This window comes from Moschus berezovskii, chromosome 12, assembly GCF_049115385.1.
Source record: "Moschus berezovskii isolate FMDL1 chromosome 12, NW_MosBer_1.0, whole genome shotgun sequence".
NCBI lineage: Eukaryota > Metazoa > Chordata > Mammalia > Artiodactyla > Moschidae > Moschus > Moschus berezovskii.
The window spans coordinates 45,268,033-45,295,981 of NC_142471.1; the positions used below are offsets into that span (position 1 = coordinate 45,268,033).

Genomic DNA, 27,949 nt, shown 5'->3' on the forward strand with positions numbered 1-27,949 from the left:
CCACCTACCAGTGCAGAAGACACGGGTTCAGTCCCTGGTCTGGGAAGATCATCTGGAGAAGGAAATGGAAGCCCACTCCAGTATTCTTGCCTGGAGAACCCCACGGACAGAGGGGCCTGGTGGACTGTGGTCCATGCGGTCTCAAAGAGTCGGACATGACTTACTGACTGAACAGCAGCAACAAAGAAATGAAATAACCATGGCTGAAAAATTAACTTACTGACAGCACAGTCTTGAGAAATTCAGTGAGTGCAGAAGAAAAAGAACAAAGATCGAAACAGGTGAGGATGATAGGTGTGGCCATTGGAGTTCCTGGAGGCAGAGCTGAACTAGAAGTATGGGCCGTCATTTTTTCTGTTCAAGTTCCTCTTGGAATTAGGGTTTTTTTGTTGCAGAAAACTGACCACTTTAGACAGCACTCATTTGGAAATGTGTAAGCATTGACAAATGGTGAAAATGAATGTTCATGTTCTTCCTAGAAGAATACCAATGAGATGAAAGATTTATTTATAGCCCGAGAGACCAGGAAAATTCCCCTTTGAAGCAATTTGTTTCCTGGCAGTGATACTGAAAGCTCCCCTCCTCCACCACACGATGATTTTCTGTACTTTGCAGGAACTGGTCTTTTGTTAAATGTAAATCCTGACCTGCTGAGCTCAGGGCAAACTGCTTTTCCTACAATCAGAACCCACTTTGTAGGACAGGTTTTATGGAAAAAAAATTTGTGTGTGTGTGTTCTGTCAGACATCTATGGTTAATCATTGACATTTTCTACATTAAAAAAAAATCTCTCAAGTAAGTCCGGGTGATAGGTTAGCATGAAAGAAGAGCAAACAAATCCACTAATGTTTACTTTAGTTGACCAGAATACTGAACTTTCGTGTCTTGCATGTCACCAAGTATGGTTTAGAATCCTTACACTATAAATTGCTGTGGGGACTAGTGGATCGTAGAGCAGAAATTGGTTGCTGGAATGGACTTGTCATGAATTATTCATTCACTACCTAGTTCCTAGGAAATCAGCTGGAGGAAGTAGTTAGTCCAGTTTGATCACAGGAGTGGTATGCCGCGGGCTCCAGCAAGCCCTCACAAGTCCGGCAGCGGGGACGGTGTGCTTCTGCTGGGGGCTGTAGGGTGGCAGCTGCTGTGCACTGCAGGCGGAACCAGGGAGCATGCTGCTGGCAGAGAGCTTCCCTGAGGACTCCCTGATGCTTCTTGCCAGAAGATGAAGCTTCAGGTAGGAGAACTGCCCTGCTCGCAGTAGCCGGATTTCTCATCCATCTTAGGGATGCCATTAGGCCTCATGGAACAAGTCTACATAGAACTGGAGTTGCACCAAGGGTACCTCATTAGTAAGGTCGCCAGCTTGAGAGGCTTAGCAGTTTATTTCCATTTTTCAAGTGTGTACTTTGTTTCTGACAAAACTGTTCCTTGAAATTGTGAAAAGTATTCTTGCTTCAAATACACATGTAAGTCTATAAGTTATAGTGTATTTTTTAATGCTGTCTCCTACTCCTGGTGTAAAAAACATGGCCTTTTTATTGACTTAATATTGGTCATGTAATTTAAAATCATGGAACTATGGCTTTAGAAAATCATGAGAAAGACAACTTAGTTTATAATGTGAGTGACTGCAGCTGCAGGGTCCATTGTGTTTTCTAGAGGAAAAGCACCTTGGTCCTTTCTGCCGGAGCATTCATTCTGGGAAGGTCTTTTAGCTTCTCATAAGATGGAAAATGCATAAAAGATGAAACAGTAACAAAGGGCCTTTGTTCTGTTTGTTGGTATTATTTACTGTGTGTTTGTGTGTCTGCGTGCGTACACTGTCTCGCTCTTGCCCTATCTTTCTCAGTAAGCCAGACATGTAATTTCATTTGGCAGGGACATTCTAATGTTGCCATTTGCATGTCTGTCTTATTTTGTATGGATGCTTTATTAACTTTGCTGAGGCTGTGAAATGCTCTTGAGCTGGAGGGACAAAAATAGTAAAGATGCAAAAAGTCAGTCTCCAGGAATCTGGGCCAAATGGGATATATACATTTGATCATGAAATACTGTTTATAGTTTGAAACTCTTAAGTAAGCAAACATCTCTTAAACACATTCACTGAGAGCTGTGACACAATCAGAGAAGATCAGCAGTCCCCTTCTGCGTCATTTCTTAAGCTCCACAAGAAAAAGGGATCTTTATTTTGTTCACTCATCATTCCTAAGGGCCTGGAAAAGTACAGGCAGATAGTGGTTGATAAATGTGTTCCCTAAATGAGAACATTCTATACTAAAGAATGGTTAGAATCATTCCTACAAAGGTTTTAGTAGTCACAGTGTTACAATTTCTGTAACTTTTAAAGTAATAGCTAGTATTTAGTATTCGTCATATCTATATGGATTGTAAACTGGCGTAAAATTACACATGAATTTGGGTGCCTAATATTCTGAGCCAACAAAAAGAATAAACTGAAGCAACAGTTACTTACTGGAGACTCCTCAAAAACCCATTATCAGGGAAATTGTTTTATAATAACTTTTATAAAAATGTAGTCTGAATTTTATTGATATTTCAGCTGACTTCAAGGATTTATGTATTTTTGGATATATAAAGAGTTTTAAAATAGCAGGAATTAAAATTGTTCATTTTACTTTATATTCAAAAAATGAAAATTACTTAATGGAAAAATAGATTTGAAAAGGATTATTTTCATCAATACATTATTAGGCCATGTTACATGTAACATTTTAAAAGGTATTGAATTTATTTGTCTATGTCAGAGGCTTTTTAAACTATAAACCTGTTTATTCATAACTTCCAGGGTAAGTTTAAGACAGCAGTGTGTGTGGTGCTGAGTGGAACTAAGCAGGGCAACTTATTCCTCATAGATAAGATCACATTTGAGAGCTCCATGCAATGTAAAAAAGTTATTTCTGTTAACGTCTCTCTCCTCCCCACTCCCACACGAACCACTTTATAAAGAACAAAACTGAATCCAGAAAACATAGATGAATGACCCAAGAACAAATGGTTGATTAGCTGATAGGGCTTTATGCTTGATAAGCTCAAATTTTTTAGTTGCTTGTCACTTTATTATTGTCACAGTAAAGTTTTAAAAAATGAAGCAGATAATCACACTATTATGAATTTGGACTGTATTTCACTGAAGGCAACTATTTTGCATTACTTATTGTGTTAGTCCACTTGTTGAAATACAGTTTTAGAAATTGTAGATTTTTCACCATATTTTTTTCTGAGTTAAAATTGTAATGACTAAATGTGCCCTAAATTTTATTGTAAATTTGAATTTTTTGGTAAAATGATATTTTGTGCTGTTTTTGCTATTCCTTAAAACTGCCTAGGTTTTGCTTTTACTTTTCAGGTAGAGATTGTTGCATAAGTTTTCCAGATCCTTTTTACCAACTGTGTTAGTCTGCTTGGGGTGCCTTAATAAAACATTATGTGTATAGAGACAGAGAAGGATCTCTTTCTCTTTCCCTTCTCAAAGGGATAAGCAAAATGTGGTAAATCCAAACAATAGAATGTTATATAGCCGCAAAAAGGATAAACTATTGATACATACTGCAGCATCAGCGAGCTTTGACAGCATTATATTAAGTGAAAGAAACCAGACACAAAAGGCCACATTGTTTTTGTCTGACTCCATTTATGTAAAATACAGAGATAGAAAGCATTAAATGATTGTTATGGAGGGGCTTGAAAGAGAGGAGTGGGGTTTTATTTTAGGGGAATGAAAATGTTTTAGAACTAGAGAGTGAAGATGGTTGTTGCATGTTGCAGGTGTACTAAATTTCACTGAATTGTGTACTTTAGAATGGTTGAAATGATAATTTTTCTGTGTGTTTCACCACACAAAGAATGAAACAGATAAGATGAGCTTAAAAGCAGAAAAACTATTTCAGGAAAGGGTAAAATCATGATTCTCATGAACACATTAAAGAATTTATTGTATTCATGTAATATGAAAGAGCTAAGTCAATGCTTAACCAGTTCAAAGGAAGAGTCAAAAGAGCATCAATTTATGTAAAGGAAATATTGAGATAATTTCAAATGGAGATAAAACTGGTTTTTCCATGGGGGTGAGGGGTGGAAGTCAAAGTCACTCCCAGATAGGACATCTGTCACGTATCTACAGTGTAGAAGGAATTGCACACAACTCAATAGTTTTCAACTGAAACTCAACATATTTTCCTTCTCTCTTTTGATAAAATCTCATAGAAGAATTACTATTGATCAAAATTGAGATACTATTATATTTGGTCTAATGATATATATATATATATATATATGTATATATGCACAATAAAAGTGTTAATTTCTCTTACAGTCGTTCTTAAGTTTGCTTTACTGTAAGTTTTTCTAAGATATCAGATTGGATTTTTCAAAGCTTCATTAACTGTGGTCCTAACTTTAGGTAGCCAAGCCAAGAACTTGCTATCCAATTTCACCTGCAGTTCAGTTCAGTCGCTCAGTTGTGTCGACTCTTTGCGACCCCATGAATCACAGCACGCCAGGCCTCCCTATCCATCACCAACTCCTGGAGTTCACTCAAACTCATGTCCATCGAGTCGGTGATGCCATCCAGCCATCTCATTCTCTGTCGTCCCCTTCTCCTCCCGCCCCCAATTCCTCCCAGCATCAGACTCTTTTCCAGTGAGTCAACTTGTTGCATGAGGTGGCCACAGTATTGGAGTTTCAGCTTTAGCATCAGTCCTTCCAATGAACACCCAGGATTGATCTCCTTTAGAATGGACTGGTTGGATCTCCTTGCAGTCCAAGGGACTCTCAAGAGTCTTCTCCAGCACCACAGTTCAAAAGCATCAATTCTTTGGCGATCAACCTTCTTCACAGTCCAAGTCTCACATCCATACATGACCACAGGGAAAACCATAGCCTTGACTAGGCGGACCTTTGTTGGCGAAGTAATGTCTCTGCTTTTAATTTCACCTTAAGTACCTATAAAAATTTCTAATTTCTTGATATTTCATAAATATTTCAAGTTTTCCGGGCCTGCCAGGAAGTGGCTTTCCAACCTTATCTGTAAGGCTGGAAACCCTGTAAGCCAGTTTTCCCAAAAAGGCTTTGCATTCATGGCTCCGAGAATGCAACCTAAGTTCCTGAAATGTGCCTCATCATATCTGATTGAATGAACACCATCCTCAAATGTGAGCTTGGTTGCAAACTCAGTTTTCTAATTATGTCCTTATAAGAAAGAGGACAGATTCTTATTGAAACCTATGCAGATAACTTTATTTCTATGAAAATAAGAATATGTAGTAAGAGTTTTTGAATTCTGGAGGGCTCAGACAGGAAGAATAAGATCATTGACAGGGATTACTTTGTTTCAGTTTATGAAAGCAGAGTCTATTGAATTGTGAGTTAAAGGAAAGAGAAAGGGCTTCCTTCCTTTCTATTTAGAAAATAGAACATTCAGACAATATCAAGAAAGCTTAAAACAAAACTAACAATATTCCAGCAATTTATTTAACCTTATTCTATTAATTCTTATTCCATTGAATCTTGATAAGAGTTCTGGAAATCATGACCTGGTCCTCTGGTGTGGTCTTAGGATTGTTTAAACGATGCTGTCAGAAGGCTGTACTGAAAAGTACCTGGCAGAGTCCTTTTCAGTGAGCCTCTGACACAGCCATCTAGCCTGTAGCTGATTGCAAGGGGTTTCAGGGAAACATCTGACTAAAATAAATAGAAAATATTTGTAGATGACAGAAGACTTAAATGGCTCTGCTTACTCTGTTAGTGATCATTTTAAAAAGGAAATATTTGATGAGAGAATTTCTTTTAAGAAGAATGTAACTGGCAGGGAAATTTCGTTATTTCTCTCACATGCAAAGCACGATAATTAAGTCAACCCCCCAATTTTAGAGAAATAATTATAAACATAATTAGCTTTGTGTTCAAAGAATGCAGGGAACAGTATATCTGGTTTATAAGAATGAGTGAGCATAAGCTTTGCAGAGAAAAAATCTTGAGATATTATAATCCTTAGACATTAACATACCATGAATACAACACAGATTTATCAGGACTGTCAAGTAGAGAGATTGAGTAAGCCTGGAATAGGTCCTAAACTTTGTGTGTATTAATGAAACTCCATAGTAAGTGTTGGGAATCCCCAACTGAAAACCATGGCCTAGATGATGCTAGATTCAAATATTTAAAATAGTGACCAAGTTAACATTAAAAAACAGATATCGTGTCTGATAACAACAATATAGTATAGAGCGTGAAAATATCTTGCTCATGAATCTCTGTTCACTCATAACTTCGTACGCGTTTCATCAGTAGTGACAAATCAAGTAAACCAAGTCTCAGTACCTCTCCCTTCATAGGATAGGGAAACAAAAAAAGATACATTTTTGTCCTTTTTCAGGGCCCCTTGGGAAATCTCAAAGACAGGTTTAGGAGTGAAAGATGTCATGAAATTTTTGTTGTATTTTATTTTACATTTAGGATTGATTTTGTGTAGACAAAACCCAGAAGTTTTCAGGAGATTTGAACATTTAAAATAGAAATCAAGTCATGGGTACTTGAAAAGCAATGACTACTCATTTTAAAAGTGATGATAAACATTATCCACCACTATGAGCTTAGTAGCTTTTCGATAATTAAAGATTCTTCTGATACAGTTGATGGTCATATTAATGAGTGTGGTTTTTTTGATATTGCATAATACAATGTGTTAATCTTGGAGATTTGCATAATTCAGTGAGCCAGTAATTTCTAAATGGCCAGTGTGTGATGTTACAAAGTCATGCATGGTTAAGATATTGTTTCAAATAAAGATGAAGCAGTTTATTTTACTGGAGTATTGAAAGTTCATTAATATCAGAGTCTGAATCTCAGGTAATTACTGAGTTTTTGTGTAGTACAAAGTAACATCCACAGTTGTTTCATGGTTATTAAAATACATACTCCTTTTCTAACTTCATAACTGTGTAAAGCCAAATAGTCTTTACTTCAGTCAAAGCAATGTGTCAGAGGAGATTGAATGCATAAGTAGATATGGGAATCCAGCTGTCTTCTATTAATTAGACAATAGCAAGATTTATAAAAATGTAAAAACATGCTACTCTGCCAACTTTTTTTGTTTTGAAGAAATAGTTGTTTTTCATAGAAATGTTATTTAACCAGGTTTATTATTGTTAATTCTAAATGAATTAAGAGATACCTATTTTTTAAATTGTCCATTTTAATTTTGAATAGTAAATATCCATAGGTATAATCCACATAAACAAAAGGTTTTTGGAGTTCTTGATAATTTTTTATATTGTAAAGGAGTCCTGAGACTAAAGGTACTGCTGTACCCTCTGGCATGGCATATATATTCCAGGGTGGAGGAGGGCAGGAGGAATGCTAGAGGATGGAATAGCAGCTGCATCAGGAAAGGAAAATGTGCTCCCAGAAAACATCAAGGGTAATATCTTTAGAAATGTCTTACATATTTACCCTTAACTGCAAATTAGTGTGAGAAAGTGAGAACTTTTGGTTCTGTTGCTGCTCAGAACAATGTTGGAGTTCTGCTGGAGATGATGGATTTTGGTTAGATAGTTACCAATGTCTTTTACACATAAATTGGGGTGTGTGTGTGTTTAATGACTTAACTGGTTGTGGTCAGAATTTCAAGAAGTTCTGTCATTTGACTTTTTTGTGCAGATTCCCCAAGACTTGCTTAGACATGTCACTTTATCGTCTTCTTGTTAATTCTTGGCTTCTTCCATGGTGTGTTTGGTCTCAGTAGGCTCTGCATCTTGGCTCTGCCCCCAGGTGCATTTTATTGGAGTCACACATAGACTTGCAAAATCATTGACTGGGAAATGTCCATATTTTTGAGCAGAGATGCCTCTTTATCTTTGTGATTTGGTAACTTCTTAACATTAACAGAACTTTGCTTTCTTATACCCTTAAGCTGTTTTTCTCAAACCTGTTTATCAGTCTGTCTCCTGACTGATTTATTTATTTGTATTAACTCAATTATGAGCTCACTGCCATCTTTTAAAGAGAAATTTACATTGTCAGGAGTCATGATTCACTTTTCTAAAAAATGAGAGCCTGTATGGATTATTCTGGCCCAGGATTTACAGTCAGACTTGCATCTTAAAATGTGGCCTGGGGGCCAGCAGGATGGGAGTCACCTGGGAGCTCATTAGAAACACAGAATCTCAACTGTCCTCAGACCTCACAGTCTGCATTTTAGCAAGATCCCTAAGTAATTCAAATGTACAAAGTTTCGGAAGGACTGGTCTGAAAGAGGCAACAGATGAGAAGTGGAACTGTGTTCTGAGGCATTTTCTGTTTAATGTAGAGAAGAAGAGCCCATAAAGAGAGGCAGAGATGAGAGTCGGCTGGGGAGCTGTGTGGTATGACATCTCCCTGCTTCTTTGAGGAAGGAGCAGGCAGTGAGGCTCTCTTCTGTCAAGATGGTGGCGCCCACTGAGCAGTGACGGAATGTGTTAGAGACTGTGAAGATAATTTGCCAGGGTTTTTATCACTTGGGCACTGAAGCTTAGTTTCACCTTGAGCTGCAGTGAAACTCTTGTTACTCCTCATTCCAGTTCTTGATATTGATGTTCGATAAAGTTTCCTTCTTCTCACGTAGAAACTCGATGTTCTTTGACTGTAGGAGAGAGTGATGTCACCAACTCTACCCACTGGAATTTACGTATGTGCTTTTTTGTGTCATTCTTTGCCTCTTCTCTAGTTACACATTCCTCATTGAAACACTATTTCGAGGCACTTCTGTGGTAATGTTACCATTGGTGCAGGCCTCAGAGTTAGATTTACTTTTGTCAGTATTCTGTGCCTGATACAGTTGTTTGTATATGGCAGTCACATAGTAAATAAATACGGAATGAATGAGAAACTGATTTGAATGAATCCTGGGATTTGCTTCCTTTCAGTTAGTCCAAATAAATGTAGCAATGTTTTAAAAACAACTACGGTCTATTGGAACTGAATTGTTAATTTCCCACCAAATAGTAGAGAAGCAATACCAAATATTGAGGTTTTAAAACATATATATCTTCTGGGGCTCTGGGGCTAGTTATTTGTTTTTACCCTGTAGAATACTGAATTGTTCTAACAAGGAAAACAGGATAAAGTTGACATTGTTAAGCTTATTTCTCAAGTTCATAATGTAAAGAGCAACTTTTAGATCTCAATCTTGATTTATAATGCTACCTAGCTTAACAGCTAGGCTCCCCCCACTCAGTACCATTCTCTGTGGAATAATGAATGTTGGAAAGGTCTAGGACATGAATTATTGCTGCTTGGAACTTCTCTGTAGATTTCCAGATGGTGTTAAACTGGCTGTTTCTTGTAAGGTAGCAGGTGATTTGATAGCGGTATAATTGGTTTTCTGTACAGATAATACAAAGCGTATGGTATCTTTGTTTTAACTTAGTAGACTAGATTGAAATTCAGTAGTAAATCGCCAGCAGATGAGCCTTTAAGTGGGATTTGCAGCAGTATCCTGTCTTTGTCCCTAGTGCATTCTTGACTCATGAATGAAACTTCGATGTTTGTAGATTTACTTTTCCTGTGGACTCTCATTTTCCAGAGAAATAGGTATTGGTGATATATTGCCAACACCTTGAATATTTTTTATAATTTTATTCTTTTCCTTTATAGCTAGCTAAGTGGTGAGCTTAAGACCAAGAAACAGTCCATGAAACTAAACACTTAATAACATTGTCATATTGTATTACATTTAAGAGATATGAACTTCTGATTGTACTCAGATGTATAAAGTAAGGGAGAATATAATAAAATTATTCCCAAAATTACACAAACACATTGCTATAAAGACAAGACAATATTGCCAAAACATGTGCTGAGTGTCAGGCTACTTGGGAGGTATTGAAACATTTCATAATCATTTTAGTGATACCAAGTGTACAGAAGCAAAGTGTACAAAATCAAAGCAATCTGTGACTTGATGGATTGAAGGGAAGGAGAAAATCAGAATTTTTTTTTTTAATTGGAGGCTAATTACTTTACAATATTATATTGGTTGGTTTTGCCATACATTGACATGAATCCACCCCAGGTGTACATGAGTTCCCCCTTCCGAACCCCCTTCCCACCTCCTACCTCCCTTTATCCTCCCTCTCGGTCATCCCCGCACACCAGCCCCGAGCATCCTGTAACATGCATCAACCCTGAACTGGTGATTCGTTTCACATATGACAACATACACGTTTCAGTGCCATTCTCCCAAATCATCCCACCCTCACCCTCTCCCACAGAGTCCCAAAGACTGTTCTATACATCTGTGTCTCTTTTGCTGTCTCGTATACAGGGTTATCATTTGCATCTTTCTAAATTCCATATATATGCGTTAGTATACTGTATTGGTGTTTTTCTTTCTGGCTTACTTCACCCTGTATAATAGGCTCCAGTTTCATCCACCTTGTTAGAACTGATTCAAATGCATTCTTTTTAATGGCTGAATAATACTCCATTGTGTATATGTACCAAAGCTTTCTTATCCATTCGTCTGCAGATGGACATCTAGGTTGCTTCCATGTCCTGGCTATTACAAACAGTGCTGCAATGAACATTGGAGTACACGTGTCCCTTTCAATTCTGGTTTCCTCAGTGTGTATGCCCAGGAGTGCGATTGTTGGATCATATGGCAGTTCTATTTCCAGTTTTTTGAGGAATCTCCACACTGTTCTCCGTAGTGGCTGTACTAGTTTGCATTCCCACCGACAGTGTAAGAGGGTTCCCTTCTCTCCATACCCTCTCCAGCATTTATTGCATGTAGACTTTTGGATAGCAGCCATTCTGACTGGTGTGAAATGGTATCTCATTGTGGTTTTGATTCGCATTTCTCTGATAATGAGGGATGTTGAGCATTTTTTCATGTGTTTGTTAGCCATCTTTATGTCTTCTTTGGAGAAATGTCTGTTTAGTTCTTTGGCCCATTTTTTGACTGAGTCGTTTACTTTTCTGGAATTGAGCTGCAGGAGCTGCTTGTATATTTTGGAGATTAATTCTTTGTCAGTTGTTTCATTTGCTATTATTTTTCTCCCATTCTGAAGGCTGTCTTTTCACCTTGCTTATAGTTTCCTTTGCTGTGCAGAAGCGTTTGATTTTAATTAGGTCCCATTTGTTGATTTTTGCTTTTATTTCCAATATTCTGGGAGGTGGGTCTTGGAGGGAGGATCCTGCTGTGATTTATGTTGGAGAGTGTTTTGCCTATGTTCTCCTCTAGGAGTTTTATAGTTTCTGGTTTTACATTTAGATCTTTAATCCATTTTGAGTTTATTTTTGTGTATGGTGTTAGGGAGTGTTCTAGTTTCATTCTTTTATAAGTGGCTGACCAGTTTTCCCAGCACCACTTGTTAAAGAGATTGTCTTTTCTCCATTGAATATTCTTGCCTCCTTTGTCAAAGATAAGGTGTCCATAGGTGCGTGGATTTATCTCTGGGCTTTCTATTTTGTTCCATTGATCTATATTTCTGTCTTTATGCCAGTACCATACTGTCTTGATGACTGTGGCTTTGTAGTAGAGCCTGAAGTCTGGCAGGTTAATTCCCCCAGTTCCATTCTTCTTCCTCAAGATTGCTTTGGCTATTCAAGGTTTTCTGTATTTCCATACAAATTGTGAGATTATTTGCTCTAGCTCTGTGATAAATATTGTTGGTAGCTTGATAGGGATTGCATTGAATGTATAAATTACTTTGGGTAGTATACTCATTTTCACAATATTTATTCTTCCAATCCACAAACACTGTATATTTCTCCATCTATTAGTGTCCTCTTTGATTACTTTACCAGTGATTTATAGTTTTCTATGTACAAGTCTGCTTCATTGACTATGCTAAAGCCTTTGACTGTGTGGATCACAATAAACTGGAACATTCTGAAAGAGATGGGAATACCAGACCACCTGACCTGCCTCTTGAGAAACCTGTAGGCAGGTCAGGAAGCAACAGTTAGAACTGGACATGGAACAACAGACTGGTTCCAAATAGGAGAAGGAGTATGTCAAGGTTGTATATTGTCACCCTGCTTATTTAACTTCTATGCAGAGTACATCATGAGGAACGCTGGGCTGGAAGAAGCACAAGCTGGAATCAAGATTGCTGGGAGAAATATCAGTAACCTCAGATATGCAGATGACACCACCCTTATGGCAGAAAGTGAAGAGGAACTCAAAAGCCTCTTGATGAAAGTGAAAGAGGAGAGTGAAAAGTTTGGCTTGAAGCTCAACATTCAGAAAACGAAGATCATGGCATCCGGTCCCATCACTTCATGGGAAATAGATGGGGAAACAGTGGAAACAGTGTCAGACTTTATTTTTTTGGGCTCCAAAATCACTGCAGATGCTGATTGCAGCCATGAAATTAAAAGACGCTTACTCCTTGGAAGGAAAGTTATGACCAACCTAGATAGTATATTAAAAAGCAGAGACATTACTTTGTCAACAAAGGTCCGCCTAGTCAAGGCTATGTTTTTTCCTGTGGTCATGTATGGATGTGAGAGTTGGACTGTGAAGAAAGCTGATCGCCGAAGAATTGATGCTTTTGAACTGTGGTGTTGGAGAAGACTCTTGAGAGTCCCTTGGACTGCAAGGAGATCCAACCAGTCCATTCTAAAGGAGATCAATCCTGGGTGTTCATTGGAAGGACTGATGCTAAAGCTGAAACTCCAATACTTTGGCCACCTCATGCGATGAGTTGACTCACTGGAGAAGAGTCTGATGCTGGGAGGGATTGGGGGCAGGAGGAGATGGGGACGACAGAGAACGAGATGGCTGGATGGCATCACCGACTCGATGGATATGAGTTTGAGTGAACTCTGGGAATTGGTGATGGACAGGGAGGCCTGGCTTGCTGTGATTCATGGGGTCGCAAAGAGTCGGACACAACTGAGCGACTGAACTGATGTACAAGTCTTTTGTTTCTTTAGGTAGATATATTCCTAAGTATTTAATTCTGTTCGTTGCAACAGTGAATGGAATAGTTTCCTTAATTTCTGTTTCTATTTTCTCATTATTAGTGTATAGGAATGCAAGGGATTTCTGTGTCTTGATTTTATGTCCTGCAACATTACTGTATTCATTGATTAGCTCTAGTAGTTTTTTGGTAGAGTTTTTAGGGTTTTCTGTGTAGAGGATCATGTCATCAGCGAACAGTGAGAGTTTTACTTCTTCTTTTCCAGTTTGGATTCCTTTTATGTCTTTTTCTGCTCTGATTGCTGTGACCAAAACTTTCAGAACTGTGTTGAATAGTACTAGTGAGAGTGGGCACCTTGTCTTGTTCCTGACTTTAGGGGAAATGCTTTCCGTTTTTTACCATTGAGGATAATGTTTGCGGAGGGTTTGTCATATATAGCTTTTATTATGTTGAGGTGTGTCCCTTCTATTCCCACCTTCTGGAGGGTTTTTATCATAAATGGATGTTGAATTTTGTCGAAGGCTTTCTCTGCATCTATTGAGATAATCATATGATTTTTATTTTTCAGTTTGTTAATGTAGTGTATTACATTGATTGATTTGCGGATATTGAAGAATCCTTGCATTCCTGGGATAAAGCCCACTTGGTCATGATGTATGATCTTCTTAATATGTTGTTGGATTCTGATTGCTAGAATTTTGTTAAGGATTTTTGCATCTATGTTCATCAGTGATATTGGCCTGTAGTTTTCTTTTTTTGTGGGATCTTTACCAGGTTTTGGGGTTAGGGTGATGGTGGCCTCATAGAATGGGTTTGGAAGTTTCCCTTCCTCAGCAATTTTCTGGAAGAGTTTGAGTAGAATAGGTGTTAGCTCTTCTCTGAATTTTTGGTAGAATTCAGCTGTGAAGCCGTCTGGTTTTTTTGTTTGCTGGAAGATTTCTCATTACAGCTTCTATTTCCGTGCTTGTGATGGGGCTGTTAAGATTTTCTATTTCTTCCTGGTTCAATTTTGGAAAGTTGTACTTTTCTAAGAATTTGTCCATTTCTTCCAAGTTATTCATTTTATTGCCATAGTATTGCTGATAGTATTCTCTAATAATCCTTTGTATTTCTATGTTGTCGGTTGTGATCTCTCCATTTTCATTTCTAATTTTATTGATTTGGTTCTTCTCCCTTTGTTTCTTGATGAGTCTGGCTAGTGGTTTATCAATTTTATTTACCTTCTCAAAGAATCAGCTTTTGGCTTTGTTGATTTTTGCTATGGTCTCTGTTGTTTCTTTTGCATTTATTTCTGCCCTAATTTTTACGATTTCTTTCCTTCTACTAACCCTGAGGTTCTTCATTTCTTCCTTTTCTAGTTTCTTTAGATGTAGAGTTAGGTTATTTAGTTGACTTTTTTCTTGTTTCTTGAGGTGTGCCTGTCAGAATTTTCTTGATGGCCAGCTTTCTTGAAGGAGAGCCTCAGTGGAAGGAATCAACTCTTCCTCAAAGGAGTTTTTATATGATCCACCCGCTCCTTTGTACTTCCTTCTGATAAAAGAATTATGCCTCCATCTCAGCATTTTGTGGTCTTTGCCATGGTTATTGCCTGGCATGTGAACTGAATGGAGAATAGATAATCTTAAAAATACACGTAAGATCGTCTCTTCCATTTCCAGTAGTTTTTTTTTTTTTTTAACTCATTTGATTTAGAGCAAGCCTGAGTGGATGCAGGAAAAGTTACTGTATTATTTTTTAAAATCATATTTACATTTGGAACATTCTCTCTCTTTTTTTTTTTTTTACAATTTTATAGTGTGGAATATTGCTGTATTCATTTGCTAGTGATGTCATAACAAAGTACCACAGACTGGATGGTTAAAACAACAGGTATTTATTTTCTTATTGTTCTGGAAGTTTTAAGTCCAAGACCAGCGTGTCAGCAGTTTAGATTTTTCTTGTGGCCTCTTTCCTTAATGTGTAGGTCTGTGGCTGTCTTCACCCTGTGTCTTCTGTGTCCGTATATCTGTGTCCTGATAACCTCTTCTTACAGGGACACCAGTCATACTGCTTTAGGGCCCACCCTAATGCCCTCATTTCAGTAGTTTCTTCTTCAAAGACTTCCATCTCCAAATGTAGTCACATTCTCAGTATTTAGAGTTAGGGCATCAACATAATTGGAGGTGGGCGGGGTAACAATTCAGTCTATAACAATTATGTATCAGGGAGGTCAATTTAAAAGGAGAAAGACCAGGAAGAAAGTTATTCAAGAATTCCAAGTAAGAAATGAAGGGAACACAAAGGCATTGACAGTAGAAATGGAGATGAGATTTGAGATTGAGAGACATTTGGTGGGGAAGAATTTGATAAAAAGACTTTGTAACTTGAAGGTAGAGGAGTGTGAGTGGGAGGAGACTAGCAGGACTGTCAGTTTTCTCTAATCCAGGAGGAGAAATAGGCTTGAGGGAGTGGGTGTGAGCTGTGGAGTGTCCCTGCAGAGAACTGGCACTTTTCAGCCAGCCTTTGTTAGGGTCTTTTGTCTTGTTTCCTTTGTCTACAGCAGCTCCTCATCGCATGGACCACATCATACACAACTGAAAACACAGTTTAACCCCTCTGAACCTCCTCTTGAATGCTTCTTAAGATACATGTTGCCCTCGTATTTTTACAGTTTGCTCAAAATTCCTGTCCTTTTCTTATTAATAAGTTCCTTTAGGGAAAAGACTCTTGTTTTATTCATATTTGCCAAATTCTCCAATGTCTAATAGCTGGCCCTGTACACAGTAGTTGATGCACAGCAAATTCTAATTGAGGGAACAATTTGTTAGTAAAATTGTTATGTTCAGTTACTTGTTTGCCCTATTTTAATCAAAACTTGATGCCTTATGTAAATTAAACCTGTTTGGTTTTCTTGCAGAATGAGAAGACTTTGGGACATTCCATGAGTCATTCAAGCGACATTTCTAAGGTAGGGTGCCACTGAAATATGTTATTTTTATTATAACTGGGGGTTTTTATATTCTTTTCTTTCATATTTATACCTGGCATGTGTTTTATACTCTTTTCAAGACATAAAGATATCAATGCATTGCTTTAATCGGCTCTGGAACCAGATTATTTGTGAGGTATATAACAATCATATTTTTCTAGTGAGGCAGTTCTGAGCATGTGTTTGAGGGAAGTGAGTAATAGGAGAAAACCCTATTTCTTCCAGTAGAAATCATTTACTTTCAGGTAAAAGAATTCTCAGAGAGCTATCAGAGAATCTGTCGCCTCAATTAGGAATGCATTTGAGAGATAGTAACAAAACAACAGTTTTACTGACTTAAATAATTTTGGATTTATGTGGTTCTGATGACAAGATGTCCGGAGGTGGATGGTTCATGGCTGATGTGCTGTTGCTCACAGATGTTGCCTGGGACCCAAGCTCTTTCTGCTTCCTTTGTGCCATCTTCCTTGGTACACTGTCATCCTTTTGTTTGACACCTTAGGGTCTTGGGGTGGGAGCTGGACCTTAGCTGACACTCTAGCCGTGCAGTCTGTCAGCTGAGAGTGACCCTTTTCAGCCAGAAGGCAAAAGCTTTCCCAGAAGCCCCACTCAGTTGCCTGACTTCTGCTTAGATCTGGTGAGAACTGGATCACAAGACCACTGCCAGCTGGAATGTGGCTAGGAAAAGGAGGGCAGAGAGGGTGAATCAGCCAGCCAACAGCACCTGATCACCTGTGGGATAGTCAGGTAGTCTGTTAGGAGTATATCAGATACTTGGGGTGACCCTAGAGCCTACAGACAGTGTCTCCCATGCCGTGAGCTTGCTCACATGCCCTGCTCGTCTCTCAGCCCAGACACAGGCTCCAACCCACCCCTTGTTCGTGCAGGTATGTCTGTGAAGGTTCCTGGCAAAGATGGACATTCTCCCCAAATCTGTGTCAGGTCTGGACAGTGTGGCAAAACCTGGCCTGCTGCCTCAGGACTTTAATTTCTTTAAAATAGTCACATTATATGATAAATGTTTTTTATCCAGATCACTCTGTATTATACTTTGGAATTAAAAGTAGAATGCAGAAAATCCTTTAAGACATTGATCAGTCTGGTCTTAGGCATGCTTGTGATCTCACCATGACATTCTGCCACTGAATTTTGCATAAAGAGAAAGTCCATAGTGCTTAGTGTGCCTGAACAATATTTACAGAGTGCTTCTTGGTTCATTGCTGACCTGTGTGTGTGTGTAAAGTTGCTCAGTCATGTCTGACTCTTTGTGACCCCATGGACTGTAGCCCACCAGGCTCCTCTGTCTGTGAGATTTTCCAGGCAAGAATACCAGAGTGGGCAGCCATTTCATTCTCCAGGGGATCTTCCTGATCCAGGGATCGAACTCACATCTCATTATGTTTCCTGTATTGGCAAGCAGGTTCTTTACCACTGCGCCACCTAGGAAGCTTTCCCCCAGATCAGTCGGGGTGGCTTTAGCCGCCTCATATAAATACCTTTCAGTGCATACTGTCTGCTGTTCCAACCTCCTTTTCTTTCCTTTGCTGTTCCTTCAGCCAGGAATGCAGGAGCTGTAGAACTGTGCAGTGGTACATCATTACTGTCAGAGTAAAATGGCCAGTTTTGACCTATGACTTTTTGAAGGAGCTGTCCAAAATGTTCCTTTAGACACAACTCTCCAACAGTATCTAGAGGAACATTTTATGGGCTTGGCACAGACCTGGGGTGTCGGCCTTCTAAGTTACTTGGTGAGGTTTTTAGGGTAAGGTAAACAAGTCGCACACGACTGAGCGACTGAACTGAACTGAACTGAAACAAAGGTTTACCAGCCATGTGACTTTGAGTAAGGACACTCCTCTGAACTTTAATTTCTTGATGAGTAAAATTAGGATAATAATACAACCTTCAGGCTTGTTGTGAGTCTTAAAATATTTGCCAGAAGCCATGTGGCAGCTTCCTCAATGTAGTGAGTCAATAAATAAAGTGACTCTTGCTAAACTGGTTGAATGCTGGAGACCTTCGATTGATTGAATCAGGATAGTCTTATTATTATTTCACTGCTGATTGAAGAACTGCAGGCAGGCTTTGTTTTATTGCATTTCACTTTATTACACTTTTCAAATGTTGCATTTTTTATAAATTGAAGGTTTGTGGCAACCTTGCTTCGAGGCAATCAGTCAGCACCATTTTTCCAACAGCATTTGCTCACTTGTCTCTGTGTCACATTTTGGTAATTCTCTAAATATTTCAAGCTTTTTCTTTACTATTATTGTATTTGTTATGGTGATCTGTGATTGGTGATCTTTGATGTTACTACCACGACTTGCTGAAAGCTCAGGTGATGGTTAGCATTTTTAACAATAATGTATTTTTTAATTGAGGTATGGCTTCCCTGATAGCTCAGTTGGTAAAGAATCCGCCTGCAATGCAGGAGACCCCGGTTTGATTCCTGGGTCTGGAAGATCCACTGGAGAAGGGATAGGCTACCCACTCCAATATTCTTGGGCTTCCCTTGTGGCTCAGCTGGTAAAGAATCCGCCTGCGATGTGGGAGACCTGGGTTCGATTCCTGGGTTGGGAAGATCTCCTGGAGAAGGGAAAGGCTACCCACTCCAGTGTACCGGCCTGGAGAATTCCATGGACTGTATAGTCTATGGGGTTGCAAAGAGTCAGACATCACTGAGCGACTTTCACTTTGTTTTTAGTTATAGTGTTACTTCAAAGTTAATGAAGAACTGTGAAAGCCCAAAGTTTTCTTCCATAGTGCATAAAGGAGATTTGGGCTTCTTGCATTTCCACAACAGGAATTCCTGCACACTTCACTGGGATCAAAAGAAAACTTCAGGAGTAGGGAGTCTTGTTTGCTCACACAACTAACTCCCCAGTGATCCCATCAACACGAAATTTTGTTGCAAAAGCCTCCTTAAGTATGTTAGGGATGAGCAAGTTAAATGGGGCTGAAGAACAGAGGGCAGGATTGCTATGAAACTTGTTTTTGAGAATGCAGTTCTTTCTTGTTCTATTTATAAAACAAGCCTGTTATTTGAGGCTGCTTTTAGGCCAAAACATGTAAAACTCTTGTCTTCAGTGTAGCAGATATACTTAAGCAGATGCTTCCTACCCTTGAACTAGAAGATACAAGGGAAGGTCAGTCTATGGGCAGGTTATGCTACCTGAGATTTTGTCTTTGTCAAGAGACTTTTCCTGCCGACTCGGCCTGTACCCAGGTTTCAGGCTGGTCTGTGCTCATGTCAGTCAGACACGTGCAGTCTGCGTTACACTCCTATTAAAAGCTTACAAAATGTTCTTCGTTATGTCACCTAAACTCTTATTCTATCAACCACCACTGGTGCTGATTCTGCCCTTTGTGAACTAGAGCTCTGATGGACAGTGGGATTTGGGAGGCTTTGTGTTGGAAAGAAGGGAGGGAGTGAGGTATGTCTCTGCTGTCAGAGTGATGGGCAGCCTCTGAATGATGGCCATCACTCCTGGGTTACTTGGAGCACGAGCTGGTGGGGGAATGCACCCAGGTACTGACATGGCCTTCAGGTGGACTCGGGTGGTCACAGAGGTTGCTCCTGGAAAGCCTGCCATGTAAGGGTGAGGTGAACTGACTCCCTGTCCAAGGGTATTGTACCATCACTGCCCCTTACCTGCAAGCTGTCTCATCACCTGGCATAAAGTATCCTCAACTGTAAGGTGTACAAGGAGGCCCAGTGCAGTGTTGAGGAGTATTACATGAGTTCAGATTTTGTCCGCACATAACTGTGCCAGACATTATGCTTTGAATGCTGAACTAAACAGAGGAGAGAGGAATAAGCAGACGTCCATAAAATACCTTTAGGCAGAATCATGAATGGGAAAGAAAAGGGGCTAAGGTACAAAATTATGAGGCACCATAGTTGGAAGGGCTGCTCAGGGAAGGTCTGGCTGAGGAGGGGATGCTTACAGCAGAATGTAAAGGGTTGAAAGGCGCTGCCCAGGATGGGGTTAAACTGTAGTAGAAAACTGGTTTGTCACCTCCTTGGGAAATCCAGTGCTTTAGGTAGAGATAAAAGGAAACCTTAGTCAATAGGAGTGATGGCTATCGTGGCCATCCAGTTGCAGGTACCTGTAAACCCTGAGGCTGTGTTGGTTGGGGCTGTTCCAGTGAGGACCACTGTTGTTTAAGGCTTCCCAAGTGGTGCTAAAGAACCCACCTGTCAGTGCAGGAGACAGAAGCGGGTTTGATCCTTGGGTCAGAAAGATTTCCTGGAGGAGGGCATGGCAACCCACTCCAGTATTCTTGCCTGGAGAATCCCGTGGACAGAGGAACCTGGCAGGCTACAGTCTATGGGGTCACACAGAGTCAGACACGACTGAAGCAACTTAGCATGTTGTCATTTAATCGCTAAATCGTGTCTGTTGAAGCCCGCCAGTCTCCTCTGTCCACGGGATTTCCTAGCCACAAATACTGAGGTGGTTTGCCATTCCCTTCTCCAGGGGATATTCCTGACCCAAGGATTGAATCTGCATCTCCTGCATGGGCAGGCAGACTCTTTACCACTGAGCCACCAGAGGAGCCCTGAGGACCACTGCACTTTGATCAGAAATCCTTTAGAGGAAGATTGGTATTCCCTGAGGAGGCTTGAATTCACTTAGTCCAAATGAAATTTTTTAAGATAAAAGGAATCAGCTTAGGCCAGGTTCACTGTGGGGGCTGTACTTCCTCGAGCCTCTGCTGACACCTCTGTGGGCGAGTTATATGCAGGAGAGTGCAGCACCCAGACACAGCATTAGTTTACCCCAAGGGAAGCATTCTCATTCAACTCTGGGAACTGGATTTAGTCCAGGTGACACAGTTTATTGAACAAGTTCATGACTAGCAGTGCTTCCCACAGGGAGATGGCAGTGACAAGGTGGGCATTGCTCATGAAGCCTGGAGCGTGTGTGCCGCCTCCTCCCTGCAGCCAGGTGAGGTGACTAAGCTCCAGCAGTTTCTGAAGGCTGGCACCCAGCAGTATATTTTAGAGCTCTGCATAATTTTATTCAAGTATCTGAAGAATCATGTGCCTGCCTCTGGTTAATCACATGTTCCTGGGGAGAAGTCAGATTGGACATATTTAATGAACACTTAAAATTATAGCTGTTCTGTTGTTGCAAGCAGATCTCTAGAGCTTCTAGAGCTCTAGAGACTCTCCTAGAGCTCTTGAATATTTTCCTGTTAATGTTACCATTAGATAGGAATGAGGAGTAGCAGAATGTCACATGTCAGATGTAAACACAGCCTAGGGTGGTGACTCGCTGGCCACACACCTTGATTTGATTGTCACGATCAAGTTCTCCTTCTCTCTGTTTCTGAATACAGAGTTAACCAGTGATAGACAGTTTACTCAGACCTATGGGTTAAATATGAGGCAGATGTGCCTTTCTCAATTTATACTGAAGAAAGCAGCTATCTCAAAGACAGTGTACTTATTTCATTCAGTAGAAACAAGGAGAATAAATTGGCCAGGTTAATGGCATCAAGTGGTGACGGCCTGCTTCATGTGTGTCATTAATACTATGTAGCCTCACTTTGGGTCCAGATGAAGCTCCATGGTCAGTGTCTTGCTATTTGGCTCTCCATTTGCACAAATTGACTGACTCTGTTTTCTTTTTTTTTCCTCCTGATTTGTTACAGTGAGTTTTTGGCTATAGCTTTAGACCAGCAGTTTTCAGTTTTGTTCTGGACCCCCTGGCAGAGCAAGCGACCATGCTAAAACTGGTTTCATAATATGAAAACATGATTTGCTTGTGTTATTCTCACTGTCTCACAAGTGTACAGTGGAGTTTCCAGAGTCTGAGTGGCATGCAAGATGGTGTCTTCTGTCTGTCACTAACAGAATGTGTGCTGGTAGTCTTGTGTTTTAAAAATTTCTAATCTTTGGTTGATGTAACCTACATAAACACATGCTCTCTGGGGCCATCATTCATTTTTCTTTTTTTTTCTTTTAGTGTGTAAAGTGACCCTGAGACCAACTAGTTTGGGAACTCTGTTTTAGACGTATTAATAGAGATGCAGTTGCTCCAGAATGTCCTTGTTTTATTTATTCAACAAGTGTTCACTGAACACCTCCTGTGTGCAAGGCACCACGCACGACTAAATAGCAGCAACTTCTGCGTGAACGTATTGTTCTAATAACATCTTTATATAAACCTTGACAGTGCCAGGAAAGACGTGAGCAGGGTACATAGATAGTGAGTAACAGGGGTGAAAGGCCTCTTTTGAGGAGAAACCCGAGGAAGGGCCAGTCGTGCTGGGTGGGGTGTGAGAGCACCCCAGGAAGAGGAAGGAGGGGGTGAAATGCCAGGTGGTGGCCAGTGCTGAGTCACAGAGCAGAGAGGGAGGCGGGGCCTCGGATGTTGAGGCAGCAGTGGGGTTTCAGGCAGGCCTCTGAATATTCGTCAGGGAGGGCATGTGCTTAAAGAGATTACTGATTTCATTTGTTACCTAACATGTTGGCTTTAGAGGAAGAGCCTTAACATTAAGTTTGAGTTCATTTTCTTGAGTCTTGAGTTCCTCTCAATTGCATTTCCCAGGACAAAGTTTTACCTGCCAGGTGAGTAGCCTGAGCAGAAACTCTTTTCATCCCAAGTGAATGGATGGTGGTAGCCTGTTGGAATGGGTGCATTACATCACAGAAACACCTGAAAGTTCACTCTGCAGACCAGAAAGCAGCAGAAGCACTGGAAGCCTTCTTCTCAGTGGAGGCTTTCTGAGAATGGTGTGTCATGTTTCTGCATCTCTGACTTTATAAGATCCTCATAGCAACCCTATAGATTATTGACCTGATTTTTAAATGATTAAATTCCTGTGCCAAATGGTGTGCTCTTGGGAGGTGGTGTGCTTAGCCAGGTGGCCCCAGAACACATACAGACTGAGGACTTTGGAGTCAAAAGCCACTGCTTTTGCTACCACTTCAGAATTTTCTCCAAGAATTATTGGAAATAAAAATGTATTTCAGTTATTTTTGAAAAGTTAAATATTTAAAAGAAGTCTGTAGTCGTAAAGGGTCCTTTTGAGTAGTAAATGACTCAGAAACCCAGCCCTTCTACCATGGTATTTCTGGTGAGTTCAGTTCAGTCACTCCATCGTGTCCAACTCTTTGTGATCCCATGGACTGTAGCACGCCAGGCTTCCCTGTCCATCACCAACTCCCAAAGCTTATCAAACTCATGTCCTTTGAGTCGGTGATGCCATCCAGCCATCTCATCCTCTGTCGTCCCCTTCTCCTCCCGCCTTTAATCTTTACCACTGTCAGGGTCTTTTCACATGAGTCAGTTCTTCGCATCAGGTGGCCAAAGTTTTGGAGTTTCAGCTTCAGCATCAGTCCTTCCAATGAATATTCAGGACTGATTTCCTTTAGGATGGACTGGTTGGATCTCCTTGCAGTCCAAGGGACTCTCAAGAGTCTTCTTCAGCACCACAGTTCAAGAGCATCAATTCTTTGGAGCTCAGTTTTCTTTATAGCCCAACTCTCACATCCATACACGACTCCTGGAAAAACTATAGCTTTGACTAGACGGAGCTTTGTTGGCAAGGTAATGTCTCTGCTTTTTAATATGTTGTCTAGGTTGGTTATAGCTTTTCTTCCAGGGAGCAAGCGTCTTTTAATTTCATGGCTGCAGTCACCATTTGCAGTGATTTTTGGATCCCCAAAAAATAAAGTCTGTCACTGTTTCCATTGTTTCCCCATCTATTTCCCACGAAGTGATGGGACTGGATGGCATCATCTTAGTTTTCTGAGTGTTGAGTTTTAAGCTAGCATTTTCACTCTCCTCCTTCACTTTCATCAAGAGGCTCTTTAGTTCTTCTTCACTTTCTTCCATAAGGGTGGTGTCATCTGCATATCTGAGGTTATTGATATTTCCCCCAGCAATCTTGATTCCAGCTTGTGTTTCATCCAGCCCAGTGTTTCTCATGATGTACTCTGCATATAAGTTAAATAAGCAGGGTGACAATATACAGCCTTGACGTATTCCTTTCCCGATTTGGAGCCAGTCTGTTATTACATGTTCAGTTCTAACTGTTGCTTCTTGACCTGCATACAGATTTCTCAGGAGGCAGGCCAGGTGGTCTGGTATTCCCATCTCTTTAAGATTTTTCCAGTTTGTTGTGATCTGTATGGTTAAAGTCTTCGGCATAGTCAATAAAGCAGAAATAGATGTTTTTCTGAAACTCTCTTGCTTTTTCTGTGATCCAACGAATGTTGGCAGTTTGATCTCTGGTGACTTTGGGGGTCTTTATATGGTTACAATTGGAGCTTCTGGGAATGTGAATCCATCTTTGCTCAGAAACTGTTGCCTTCAATGTGATTTATTGAAAACAAGTTATATTTGCAAGTTTCTCAACAGCAGCTTGTGAGATGGGCCATGATAGAGCCCCTTCAGCTGTTGCTTTCCCTCTAGCAGTGCTGTGACATAGGCCCCTCATTATGCTGGGGATATATTGTTATTCACGCAATTCCAGCCCTCTCTAAAAGGCCACCAAAGAAAAGAATTCAGCGTTTGTGCTAGTCACTAGACAATACTGAGCGTCATTTGTAATGGAAGTCATTTTAGAATTCAGTACACTCTCCTCCATGAATTCTATATTGTACATATTCTATATTGACTTTTTCAGTGGTCAGTTTTAATTAATTGCTATCGAGAAAGCTCATTCTTGGCACAGCCCTTCATCAGGAGTCAACATATATTTATCAGAGCAACCACAGAACTGGCCTGTCCTTTAATTGTAGATCATTTGGAAGTTGAATACAACTGTGTGTTTATTTTTAGAAATCAAGAATCTCTCAGAATGAAGCATTTCTTTTCACAGAGAAACTTCTGCGCTAAGCAGAAAGTTTGCTGAAATGCTGTCTCAGTTTGTACATTGCAGTGTCTAAACACCAAGTGAGATGCTATTTGATTTTGTTATTTTAATTCAGACCTGCTGAGTGGCAGTAAGGACCCGATTTCTATCTCCTGCTTTGAGGGCAGGAAGGCAGAAGCATTTAGTAACTTCCTGAGCATAAAGTAAAGGTAAGGTGGCCTGGTAAGCAGAATTTCTAAAGTGCCACCCGCCCCCTCCCCAAGATGTCCCACCCTGATGCCCGAAGTTTGTCAATGTGATGAGAGAGATTGCTGACAAGATCATTGTAAAGGAATCATGTGAGCTCTTAAAGGCAGAGAGCTTTCCTTGCCTGGGGGCAGAGACTGGAAGCAAGAGTGGGCTTGAAGATGGGGAAGGATGGGGAATGCAGGCAGCCCCTGGCTGACAGCCAGGATGTAAATGGGTCCTCAGTCCTAAAGCTGCTGGGAACTGCCCTCTGCCAGCAGCCTGAATGAATGTGGGAGTGCGTTCTTCCCCAGAGCCTCCGCAAAGAAAGGAGGCCCTGAGCAGAGGGTCCTATCGCGCTGTGGGTCAGATGACATATTTGTACTTTTGAGCCACTAAGTTTGTGGTAATTTGTTAACAGGATAATAACAATCTGATACAGGTGGCAAATGCCATCTTTGTAGAGGAAAAACCTCTCTCTTGGTAGCTGTCAGAGCTCTTCACTTCCGAAATCTCTGTGCTGACAATGTAACATGCTTTCTTAATTTAGCCATATTCTTCTGAGGAGGAAATATACATGGCTGTTGAAACATTCATTTTGATGTTTTGGGTTTTTGTTTTTTTGGTAGAAATACAGTAGTGCAGTGACTTGCTATACTAGTATTGACATTCATGTCCAAGCCCACAGACAGTGAGGTTCGCCAGCCCTTTGCTCCCAGACAGTTTTGTACAAACCTTTTCGTGCATATGTGTAAAGATGAATTCTTAAAAGAAAAGTTGCTGGGACAAATTACACATGCATTTGTAATTCTGAGTGAAATTGCCAAATTGCCATCTTTGGTGGGAGGTTTACCAGGTTGCTTTCACACCAGCAATGTGTGAGAGTGATTGTTACCTCATACTTTTGCCAACATGGGTATTTGATTTTTTAAAAACTCTTGTTAATGATGAAGGCATTTCTCATTTGAACTTTAATTTGTATTTCTCGTGAGAAAGGCTAAGCATCTTCTGATGTTGTAAGAGCCATCTGTATTTCCTTTCCCATTTTTTTGATTAAGTCATTGCTTGATATGCTATAATTTGAGATCCATTGTAAACACGTGCCCTCTGTATCTTGCCCTCCTTCTCTAGTCCTTCCTCAAGTTCCTCCTGGCTTAAAAAGCAGACCATTTCCTGTGGTCCTACACCTGTTGATGAAAATCAGGTGGATAGATTCACTTTTTAGTAGAGCACAAAATGTATTAAAAATAGCTTTGCTGGTAAATGGAAAAGGGCCCAGTGGAGTTTTGCAATAGAGAAGAAGGAGGAAGTGGCCGAGAGGGAGGTTGGAAAGTAATGTAGTAAAAGGAGCAAGGGAAGGAAGTGAAGCAAAAAGCGGGTGGGGAAGGTTAGGGTGAGGGAAGGTACAGCTGGTGTCCCGCAGGAAGGAAGTCCTCTCCAGCGTCAAATTGCTAAGTTCCTTCCAGGGACTGGGAATGCCACGTGGTGAGTCTGTTATGACAGCCCTCCCAGTGGTGGTTTGTTCCCTTAAAGGGAAACAGAGGTGGGGGGGCATGCCAAATTCTGCCAGGGATATGCGAAAAGTTTTCTGTTGGCTATAAGTTTGGCAGCCTTGATGAAATCATTTAGAACAGTGAGTTGATAGAAAAGCTACCATTAAGTGACTTGAGGACAGCAAAACAAACTTGTCATTTCTAAGAAATAAGAGCAACCGGGATTTAGGCCTAGACAGAATCCAGAGGTTTGTTTGGGCGTAATTGATTACAACATCTTAAAAAAAGGGGATTTTTATGAAAATTTTTTTGGCACTGAGATTGCTTTACATTCTTTTCATGACTGGAATGGCTCTTGTTTGAGAACCAACAAAGAACTTCAGGAACAGAGGGCTTCAGTTTTCTCAATACATTTGAATTTTCTCGTTATGAACATTCACACCTTTTGTCAGTAACTGCAGAGTTGTGTGTGGCCTGATCCTCCCTCGAGGAGGGGAAAGTATGTTCCCCTGTGTTGTGTGGGGCAGAGTCTCCTTCTCCCTTAAGCCAGCACTGCCCACAACCTCCCACATATCACCCCGCTCACTGTCGCTGTCCGGAGGAGCTAGGGAACTATTGGCTGAGCCTCTGAGAGGGGACTGCAGCCTCTTGACTTACCTAGACTCCCCTGGTTGGACCCTGGAACTGTGTTTGAAGCTGTCTTCCTCATTTCATTGTCATCATTAAATCCTTGTGGGTAGGTTGATAGATTTTACTCGGCCTGATACCAGCAACAAGTTGAGCTCTTGAAAGATGATGTCGCTGTGCTTGGGGATCATTCTGCACGAGGACTGGTTCTGACCTTCACCACATGATCTTCTCTAGCTGGTAATGGAAGGAATGGGGCTATGATGGCTCCGTGAATCTTGCTCATTTTCTTGCTGTTGAGAAGGATAAGACATTTGTTGGTTTGCTCTTGAGAAGGATAAGACATTTGTTGGTTTGTATGTATGTAAATCAGCAGTTTTCCCATAACCTCATGATCTAATAAGAAGGGAGAGTTTACCTTTGCTATTCGGAGGCTTGTTGAGGCTTGGATGTTACCTGCTGAGAACGTCTCATGATGTCCTTTGTGGGATCGGAGAGGGTGAAGTGGGTGTAGGAGCACAGATAGAGGTGGCCGGAGGTGTTCCTGTTTGCTAAACAAACGGAGCCGGGTCTCGGGGCCGCTGCAAGTGCAGACACGACTATGTGGGAGTCCCCTTGGCACACCTGAGACAGGAGACTCACAGGGAGAGGATGACAGATGTCAAGTGTGTGGCTAGTCTGGTTGCCTCCTCAGTGCAGGTTTTTGTTCTGCTGTAAGGCTCTTCCCTCCTACTGCTAAGCCTTGCCCCCCTTCAGGGCCTAGGATAATGTGCATTGTTACCCTGGATGTCCCTTTTTCATGTGAATTACTTGAAGTTCAGAATAGGAGTAAGAGAACATTTTGTCTTGATTTCAGCTTCCCATCTGACTCC

At 40.6% G+C, this 27,949-nt stretch overlaps 1 protein-coding gene across 1 annotated transcript in view; it reads left to right on the forward strand.

Moving 5' to 3' along the window:
• The window catches only part of MARCHF8 (membrane associated ring-CH-type finger 8), a 121,993-nt gene that overhangs the window by 82,990 nt on the left and 11,054 nt on the right, over nucleotides 1–27,949 (forward strand). Inside the window, 1 exon segment of the mRNA XM_088842105.1 lies at nucleotides 15,829–15,879. Coding sequence (XP_088698231.1) covers nucleotides 15,829–15,879 — 51 coding nt within the window.